Consider the following 10,324-nt stretch of genomic DNA (forward strand, 5'->3'; position numbering starts at 1 on the left):
CGCTGCCTCACTTTATTGCATGGGTACGAATCCCGTGTCAAATCGCTTTATTTATTTTTTCACCTCGCTTCAGCCGTTACGGGCGATCATACCAATAATTTGCAATCTTAACAAGAATGTCAAAATCATGTAACAAGAAAGTCTGTGTTTATTAGACATCTTAATATCAAGTCGTCTTGTGCTTTCAGAATCGACGAATCTGCTGAGGTCGTTCATGCACCTCTTTGGCAGAGGACCTGTAACCGGAACTTGGTCACCACCTTAGCACCCCCTGACTCGCACAGATTTTGAAGAACTTTGTCATTTATCTCTCCGTCAATCTGTAATAAATCCTCAATAAATGCATCTAATCTGAATGACACATAGTCATTTGATGCATGGTTATCGACTTCATTGGCTAAATGCTGTAACTCTCTAGCTAATTGTGCGCCCGCCATAGTTACTTAACGTTATACACGAAGCAAACGATCAGTGAGTGACGTGACGTTAGTCCAAAACAAGTCAAGAGTAATCGATCAAACGCTTCAATCTACGCTGAACCAATAGTAGGCAAGACCAACCCATCTAATTATCATACAAGACACAGAAAAGTAAGAATAAATACAAGAATAAATAAATAAAAGTGGAAATAAATACATGCGATAATAAATAAATATAAAAATAAATAAACGTATAAATAAATAAATGTAAAAATAAAAGGAAATGATAAATAAAATAATCTAAAAATTAAAAATAATAATAATTAAAAATAATTAAAAATGGACACAAAAAATAATAAATCAATTTAAAAAATGAAAAGAAAAGTTAAAGCTAAGATCAATAATAGCGAAAACGAATTATTTTGTTTTATCAAACCATTCATTCCTTTATTTATTTTCATATTATTACATTTATTCGTTTATATATTTATTTATTTATACATTCATTTATTTATAATTTTTGCAGGTTTAGTCCTCCATATCAACCCCTTTAAAACATGAGATGCAGAAATGAAAACCAACATACACTAAGAGAACCAGATACAGGTTTGTACGTTTAACACATAATCTTTCAACGTCATCATGATTAATGTGATATATAATAATAATAAAGCTGTCATATTAGATCACAGCGTGATGTGTTTTTCTCATGTGTTGTGTGTCTCTGAACTCCAGAAGCATGCTGACAGTAACTGGGTTTAGAAACCCTGAAAGTGTTTTATAAAGAAATTAAGCTGCTGTATGATGTAACAGGATTTAATCAGACGGACGAGTCCGAAGCTGAGAGATTCTGAACTCTATTGAGAAACATGACAAATATCCCATCCCATAATCCTCCTCACAGCGACACGTCTCTGGAGATGATCAGACACAAGTGACATCAGACAAACTGATGCTTCAGCGTTTTCTCTCTCCAGACACTGCACACACTAAACTCACTGATCTCTCCTCACAACTTCTCACAACACTTACATCCAGGTCGTTTTTATAAACATGAACATTTATTAATACATTAATAACATCAAAAGTTGCATCTGTTAACATGAGTTAATGCATGAACATCAATGACTGTTACACACACACCTTTCTGTGTTTTTAAATGTTCATATAAACGTCAATTACTTTCATTTTCAATCCATTTGACTGAGACCTGCAATTACTGTCATACGCAGAGACCTGATAAACCTGATACTAATAGATATTTACAGTATATTCATTTCTTCTAAATCTACTTTCCAGTAATGCTAAGCTCTGGAATATTTTGTGTGGAAAGGTACAGATACATGACAGAAATGTAAAGTAGAAATGTTGATGGCGGAGCTTTAAATATTGTTGACGGTGGGGTTTGAAACAGAAACATGAGAAATAAATCTTTATAAATAAAGCACATGTAGATCTGTCCCACAATCCACCTGTTCTTCAACTTACATCATTGTCACGAGATTCACTCAACAACACATACTGTAAACACAATCTGTCTTTTATTCAAAACAAACTGAAATGAACAACAGTGATTATTACAGCACATGAGCGCATGGTGTATATTTAAACACACAGCCAATCATCACAGAGCTCATTTACATACGGTAGACCGACGAAGGATTGTCTCACGTCCTGCAGGTCATTCTTCAGCTGTGTGGTGATGACAAGTCTTGACCCTGAGATGAGATCTTCAACACCATCAGCTGAAAGAGCTCCAGGAAACACCTCACCAAACTCTGCAACACACACACACACACACACACACACACACACACACACACACACACACACACACACAGCAAAACATTTAAAGTTACACGAGTAAAAACACAGAAGACAGACACGCACACACCGGTTCAAACACACCCACATAGAAAACATGGACCACACACACAATATACACACGTACTAACACACAAAGACACACACACGGATGCGCACAGTGGTTATCACAGAGAAGCACACATTTAAGATATACAGCACATCACAATCAGATTCACATCTCGACATCACAGAACAGCTACACACACGTGTACGGTTCTGTTGGGAACGTGATGAGTGACTTGAGCAGTGGTTTACCTGACAGGCGTCAGTCTGTGGGTTTCTAATGATGCTGGGAGGGTCAGGCAGCAGGAGGGTCACATGACCCCTGCACTGAATGATGTCATCTCTCATCTGAAAATATAAAGAGATGATGATGATTTTTGTCCACAACACAACGCTCCTCATAATCCAATGTGTGCGTGTGTGTTTTGCCTCTTTCAAATAGTCCTCCACAGATCTGATGTAGCTCATCAGAGATTCTTTATTCCTATAAATGCAGACATAGAAAAACCTTCACATTAAAAAAAATGATCCTGTTCTTCATGTATAAAATGCTTTACAGTAATTAGATTTGAGGATAATAATTAAATTCATATTTTATTAACATAAAGGGACTTTTTGTTCAAAATAATTTGATCTCGAACATGAACACAATGAGTGTAGCTCATCTAAGCAGAATACAGTGTCACTCATGAGAGTTGTGTGATAGTGTAACAGGTGTGTGTGTGTGTGTGTGTTACTTTGCAGCCGTGCTCAGTGCCTCCTCAGCACTCATGAGAGTTGTGTGATAGTGTAACAGGTGTGTGTGTGTGTGTGTTACTTTGCAGCCGTGCTCAGTGCCTCCTCAGCACTCATGAGAGTTGTGTGATAGTGTAACAGGTGTGTGTGTGTGTGTGTTTTTTTGCAGCCGTGCTCAGTGCCTCCTCAGCACTCATGAGAGTTGTGTGATAGTGTAACAGGTGTGTGTGTGTGTGTGTTACTTTGCAGCCATGCTCAGTGCCTCCTCAGCACTCATGAGAGTTGTGTGATAGTGTAACAGGTGTGTGTGTGTGTGACTTTGCAGCCGTGCTCAGTGCCTCCTCAGCACTCATGAGAGTTGTGTGATAGTGTAACAGGTGTGTGTGTGTGTGTGTTACTTTGCAGCCATGCTCAGTGCCTCCTCAGCACTCATGAGAGTTGTGTGATAGTGTAACAGGTGTGTGTGTGTGTGACTGTTACTTTGCAGCCGTGCTCAGTGCCTCCTCAGCACTCATGAGAGTTGTGTGATAGTGTAACAGGTGTGTGTGTGTGTGTGTTACTTTGCAGCCGTGCTCAGTGCCTCCTCAGCACTCATGAGAGTTGTGTGATAGTGTAACAGGTGTGTGTGTGTGTGTGTTACTTTGCAGCCGTGCTCAGTGCCTCCTCAGCACTCATGAGAGTTGTGTGATAGTGTAACAGGTGTGTGTGTGTGTGTGTTACTTTGCAGCCGTGCTCAGTGCCTCCTCAGCACTCTTGACGGTTTGCTGTAGTTGGTTTTTCTCCTGCTGTGATTGGTTGAAATGTTTCTCCAGTGATCTCAGACACTGATCTTTTCTCTTCAGCTCACGTTTAGTATCTGACAGACTCTGAAAACACAATCACACTGTTAATCTGTCATGTGTGTTCATCTTTACCTGGCCAATCAAACAAACGTACTGAAACAAAATCCCACAAAAAAGAGGAACCGCTCACAACAGAGGTCATCTCCATTTCTGTGCAAAACCTGTGTGTGTGTGTGTGTGTACCTGCACAGCATGTGCGAGCGTCTGGTTGTTTATCAGTTGTTCTCCTGTGTGTCGCTGCATGCTGACGTCCAGCCGCTGAAGTTGTGTTGCCTGATCGTGCAGCAGACGCTGAGCACACTGCTCCCTCTCCAGGGCACTTCTGAGCTCACTACATACACTCTCAAAGCGCTGTACAGGAACACACGCCTGGAACACACACACACACACACACACACACACACATCTTCAAACATCAGTGAAAATAAAAACTGACTGAATGAAACGCTCAGAACAGCAGCAATATTCACCAGCATCCGTTCATACAGGACTCACAGTGTGTGTGTCTTTGCGGTAGATGCGTGAGAGTTGCAGTCGCAGGTTCCGGCGCTCGACCTCAGCTGAATGCAGCCGTTGCGTGAACTGCAGAATGTGTTTCTGTAGAGATGCAACCAGAACCTACAACAACACACACAAACACACAAATAGAATTAAATTCAGCACTGCATTTTGTCACAATTGAAATACATTTAACCATCTGAGTGATTTATTGAATACACACACACACCATTAAAACACACACTACACACTATAAATGAAGCAGAAGATTTTGTCACCATTCTTCTGGCAGTTCAACAAATGTTGTCAGAGAGACACAAACAATCACAACAGGTGAACCACAGTGTATATGTGTGTGTGTTGTAGTTGTGTAATATGTGTGTGTGTACCTGTGTGTTGTAGTTGTGTCATATGTGTGTACCTGTGTGTTGTAGTTGTGTCATATGTGTGTGTGTACCTGTGTGTTGTAGTTGTGTCATATGTGTGTGTGTGTGTACCTGTGTGTTGTAGTTGTGTAAAAGGCCATGTTTACCACTGTGTGGCATCCCCTCTTCTTTTTATAACAGTCTGCAAACGTCTGGGGACTGAGGAGACAAGTTGCTCAAGTTTAGGAATAGGAATGTTGTCCCATTCTTGTCTAATACAGGCTTCTAGTTGCTCAACTGTCTTAGGTCTTCTTTGTCGCATCTTCCTCTTTATGATGCGCCAAATGTTTTCTATGGGTGAAAGATCTGGACTGCAGGCTGGCCATTTCAGTACCCGGATCCTTCTTCTACGCAGCCATGATGTTGTAATTGATGCAGTATGTGGTCTGGCATTGTCATGTTGGAAAATGCAAGGTCTTCCCTGAAAGAGACTACGTCTGGATGGGAGCATATGTTGTTCTAGAACTTGGATATACCTTTCAGCATTGATGGTGCCTTTCCAGATGTGTAAGCTGCCCATGCCACACGCACTCATGCAACCCCATACCATCAGAGATGCAGGCTTCTGAACTGAGCGCTGATAACAACTTGGGTTGTCCTTGTCCTCTTTAGTCCGGATGACATGGCGTCCCAGTTTTCCAAAAAGAACTTCAAATTTTGATTCGTCTGACCACAGAACAGTTTTCCACTTTGCCACAGTCCATTTTAAATGAGCCTTGACCCAGAGAAAACACCTGCGCTTCTGGATCATGTTTAGATATGGCTTCTTTTTTGACCTATAGAGTTTTAGTCGACAACGGCGAATGGCACGGTGGATTGTGTTCACCGACAATGTTTTCTGGAAGTATTCCTGAGCCCATGTTGTGATTTCCATTACAGTAGCATTCCTGTATGTGATGCAGTGCCATCTAAGGGCCCGAAGATCACGGGCATCCAGTATGGTTTTCCGGCCTTGACCCTTACGCACAGAGATTGTTCCAGATTCTCTGAATCTTTGGATGATATTATGCACTGTAGATGATGATAACTTCAAACTCTTTGCAATTTTTCTCTGAGAAACTCCTTTCTGATATTGCTCCACTATTTTTCGCCGCAGCATTGGGGGAATTGGTGATCCTCTGCCCATCTTGACTTCTGAGAGACACTGCCACTCTGAGAGGCTCTTTTTATACCCAATCATGTTGCCAATTGACCTAATAAGTTGCAAATTGGTCCTCCAGCTGTTCCTTATATGTACATTTAACTTTTCCGGCCTCTTATTGCTACCTGTCCCAACTTTTTTGTAATGTGTAGCTCTCATGAAATCCAAAATGAGCAATATTTGGCATGACATTTCAAAATGTCTCACTTTCAACATTTGATATGTTATCTATATTCTATTGTGAATAAAATATAAGTTTATCAGATTCGTAAATTATTGCATTCCTTTTTTATTCACAATTTGTACAGTGTCCCAACTTTTTTGGAATCGGGTTTGTACATGATTACATGAATGCAATTAGAGGATCAATATTCACACTCTGCACTTACAAATGATTTAATGCATACGATTTGACAAATCGATTCATCAGTTTTGATGACACAATATATATGAGTTATAATGAGTATATTCACTTAATGATGATTTACACAGATGCACTTCTAATGTTTTAAGTGTTTTAGAGCACATTTGAGCACATTATAAAATCCAGTGATGTTAAATGGTTGTGAAATGCTGTGTAAGGCCTAAGCGAAACCAACAGTTTCACAAGTATGTTTTTAATAAACTCACTCAACTTCTGGGGTTCTAATCGTAGCAGTCATCCATCAAAATGGATCGAAAACTGTTTCGCTGGCTTAAGGCTTTCTTTGCAGCTGCCAATATGTTATTTTATTTAATTATTTAATCAACACTTTGTCCAAAACACAAAATTGCAGCCATTTACAGTTGTTTGGGAATGTTCGCACAACTATATTTTAATCAGGCATTTCATTTTGTCTTTGTTAACTAGGGGTGTGACGAGATCTCGACGGTTTCAACATTCATGCGCATCTTTCACGTCCGCAGCACATTAATCACTAGTGTTTACGGCGGTTTGCACTGCCAGCAGCGCCCTGGGAGCACACAGCTTGCTGCTGATCAGCAGCGGACTGTAGGCTACCACAAGTAGTATAGCAATTGCAAGTTCACATTATGTTATTTTAAATATATTCACAAGCAAACCTCTTCAAAAACAGATCATCTGTCTCTTACATATGTGCAATGTTAGCATAAAACATGATGTGTTTATGTTAGCTGTGTCATGATGGTTGTGTGTGTGTACCGTGTGTTGTAGTTGTCATATTTGTGTGTCTGTGTGATTTGTCATAGTGTTGTGGGTACCTGTGGTGTGAGTTGTATCCATGATGTGTGTGTGCTTACTGCTGTTTGTTGTAGCCCTGTGTCATATTGTGTTGTGAGTCCTGTGTGATGTGTGGTACTATGTGTGTTTAGTGTGTTGTAGTATGATGCATGGTGATTGTGTACCTGTAGATGTTCGGTAGTCTGTGTCAAGGTCGTGTGTTGGTGCCCCATCTGTCTGAGCTGTGTCAACTAATGTGTGTGTGTGTACCTTGTGTGTTGTAGTTGTGTCATATGTGCTACATCGGTGTGTGGTACCTGTGTGGTTGTAGTGTGTCTATGTGTGTGTGCTGTGTGTGACTTGTACCATGCTATATCCGAAGCGCTCGTATAAACAATGATGAGTTGGAGTTGTCTCAAACTCAGATTGACGATCCTGTCGAACGTTCACTGTCGAATCGGACCCATGGTTTCTGTTGTTGTATAATATATTGTTTGTGTGGTGTGTGTTTACTGTGTGTTGTAGTTGGCTTTACATATGTTGTCTTAGTGGTTTACCTGTGTGTGTGTGTGTGTGTTCATACCTTGCTGTTAGTGTAGCCGTGTACAGCGTGTTGGTCACTTGTGAGCTTGTGAAGTCCCAGACCCAGTCGCCGTGCCAACGAGGCCTTCCCATTATCCCAACACTGAGCGTCCACGTCTGACAGCAGCCGTTCAAACAACTTCTTACATCTGCTCTCGACTGCTGACATCACAGAGTCTTTGACACACACACGCTCAGTTTTAGAAGAGGTTCATATATTGTTGTTACGATCAACACAAGTGTGTGTGTGTGTGTGTGTTGTCACCTGTTCCTCTCAGCTCCTGGTGGATTCCCTCCATGCAGGTGTGTATGAGGACGAGCAGCTCAGAGGAGTTGAGTGTCTTCACCACTCTGTGGTCTTCATCTTCCTCTTCCTCTCTGACCATCACATCGCTCACACACACATCCGGCTGCCTCCCGTAACCCACGGCAACACGGAACAGCACAGAAGAGCTCCGCCCGAGCGCGCGGAGACGTCCAGCCGCCAGCACTGCGATCACACATCGCCGGAACCTGCGTGCTGCCCGACCTATCGCTTCTGGCTGACCTTTGACCCCGGCATCAGTGAGCGCGTGCAGCAGTGTGTTGACATCCGTCCGCAGAATCTCGGCCTCACAGACTCGCTCCTGCAGCATGGCTTTCTGCCACATCAGCACACACACATGTCTGCGTAGAGCACGCATGCAACCCGCCAACACACCGCATGCCGCTAACAGACACGACTCCTGAAGACGCCTCACTTCCTGTTCCTGCTCAGACTGACTGCGCTCTAGACAGAGGACACGCCCCTCAGCCACCTCCAGCTGCCTTCTGAGATCCTGCAGAGATACACAAACAATAAAAAGCTGGCTGGTGATGTGTGTGTGAGAATGTGTGTGGTGTGTGTGTGTGTGTGTACCTGTATTGTGTGCTGTAGCTGGCTGATGGTGTGTGTGTGTGGTGTGTATGTGAGAGTGTGTGTGTTGTGTGTGTGTGTGTACCTGTATTGTGTGCTGTAGCTGGCTGATGGTGTGTGTGTGGTGTGTGTTGAGATCTTGGCGTTGTCGTCTCCACATCTCCTCTCGTTGTTTCAATTGATCACTCACTCTCTCCAGCGCTGCTGATTGTCCCTCACACACACTCTCCAAACGCGACACCTAACACACACACACACACGCGCACGCACACACACACACACACACACACACACACAGTGTGAGCTCTGATGACAACACACGTCTTTAATCCCGTATGACCTATCTCACCTTCTGAATGGCTGCGGTGAGGTCAGAGGTCAACGTGTCCACATGCTCTTGTACCATAGCACTAAGCTCCCCCCATGAGAAACTACCCAGCATGCTGTGTGCCGGTGTCACCAGCACACATCCAGCGACCAGACGCTGATACAACACGTGCAGGAATGACAACTTCTCCTAAAACACACACACACACAAAACATGAGCCATGTTCACATGAACACGTGTTCTTGCTCTTCTGTGAAGAACACATGTTTGTCTTTATAATCATGAATTAATCACAAATTCCTCTGAAACAACTTTACAATATCAACCAATAACATCACATGCCCAGTTTTAATAAGCCAATCAAATCCTGAGGAGCAAAATTAAGCTCCACCCTCATTTAGCTTATGTCTCACAGTACTGAAGTTACAAATGATGCTCATGAAACTCGTCAAGATTGAAAAGTAAACATTGGATTTGTGTGTGTGTACCTGTGAGTCTCTCTGGTGTTGTTGTTGGAGTGTGTTCATCTGGGTTTGTGTGTGTGTGTGTTGTGTTTTCTCGTCCTGCAGCTGGTGTGTGAGTCTGCGCAGATCTTTCTGAGCTCTGTCTACATCGGCTGCAGCATCTGCAACACACACACGCAACCGCTTCACCTCTTTATTTACACACACACACTGCGCCTCACACTCCTAGACAGACAGACAGACAGAGAGAGATAGACAGACAGGTTTAAGAGCAGTACAGCAGGAGTGTGTTGAACATGTTTTGTGTTGAGAATCACACACACCTGTATGTTCTTCTGTAGCTCTGTGATCTTCTCATCCTTCACTAACATCTCATGAGTCAACTTCTGCATCACCACCACACTCTCCTGCAACTACACACACACACACACACACACACGCACACCATTAAAACACACACTACACACTACAAATGAAGTAGAAGATTGTGTCACCATTCTTCCGGCAGTTCAACAAATGTTGTCAGAGAGACACAAACAATCACAGCAGGTGAACCACAGTGTATATGTGTGTGTGTTGTACAAACCCGATTCCAAAAAAGTTGGGACACTGTACAAATTGTGAATAAAAACAGAATGCAATGATGTGGAAGTTTCAAATTTCAATATTTTATTCAGAATACAACAGAGATGACATATCAAATGTTTAAACTGAGAGAATGTATCATTTTAAGGGAAAAATAAGTTGATTTTAAATTTCATGGCATCAACACATCTCAAAAAAGTTGGGACAAGGCCATGTTTACCACTGTGTGGCATCCCCTCTTCTTTTTATAACAGTCTGCAAACGTCTGGGGACTGAGGAGACAAGTTGCTCAAGTTTAGGAATAGGAATGTTGTCCCATTCTTGTCTAATACAGGCTTCTAGTTGCTCGACTGTCTTAGGT

At 42.2% G+C, this 10,324-nt stretch overlaps 1 protein-coding gene across 2 annotated transcripts in view; it reads right to left on the bottom strand.

The window, feature by feature from the left end:
* Window positions 1–1,108: 1,108 nt before the first annotated feature.
* Window positions 1,109–10,324, bottom strand: part of LOC130545045 (coiled-coil domain-containing protein 171-like) — a 15,071-nt gene continuing 5,855 nt past the window's right edge. The window contains exons 12-23 of one of the 2 annotated variants that reach the window (XM_057319354.1): window positions 9,702–9,791; window positions 9,403–9,603; window positions 8,936–9,103; window positions 8,672–8,827; window positions 7,957–8,509; window positions 7,693–7,868; window positions 4,361–4,483; window positions 4,049–4,234; window positions 3,744–3,889; window positions 2,718–2,772; window positions 2,541–2,636; window positions 1,109–2,197 (exon numbers count right to left, since the gene is read on the bottom strand). In XM_057319354.1, coding sequence (XP_057175337.1) covers window positions 2,108–2,197; window positions 2,541–2,636; window positions 2,718–2,772; window positions 3,744–3,889; window positions 4,049–4,234; window positions 4,361–4,483; window positions 7,693–7,868; window positions 7,957–8,509; window positions 8,672–8,827; window positions 8,936–9,103; window positions 9,403–9,603; window positions 9,702–9,791 — 2,040 coding nt within the window. In that variant the 3' untranslated portion in view covers window positions 1,109–2,107. Of the gene's footprint in view, window positions 2,198–2,540; window positions 2,637–2,717; window positions 2,773–3,743; window positions 3,907–4,048; window positions 4,235–4,360; window positions 4,484–7,692; window positions 7,869–7,956; window positions 8,510–8,671; window positions 8,828–8,935; window positions 9,104–9,402; window positions 9,604–9,701; window positions 9,792–10,324 lie in introns of those variants that run through there. The other variant, XM_057319355.1, reaches the window with a different exon arrangement.

This window comes from Triplophysa rosa, linkage group LG21, assembly GCF_024868665.1.
Source record: "Triplophysa rosa linkage group LG21, Trosa_1v2, whole genome shotgun sequence".
Classification (NCBI taxonomy): domain Eukaryota; kingdom Metazoa; phylum Chordata; class Actinopteri; order Cypriniformes; family Nemacheilidae; genus Triplophysa; species Triplophysa rosa.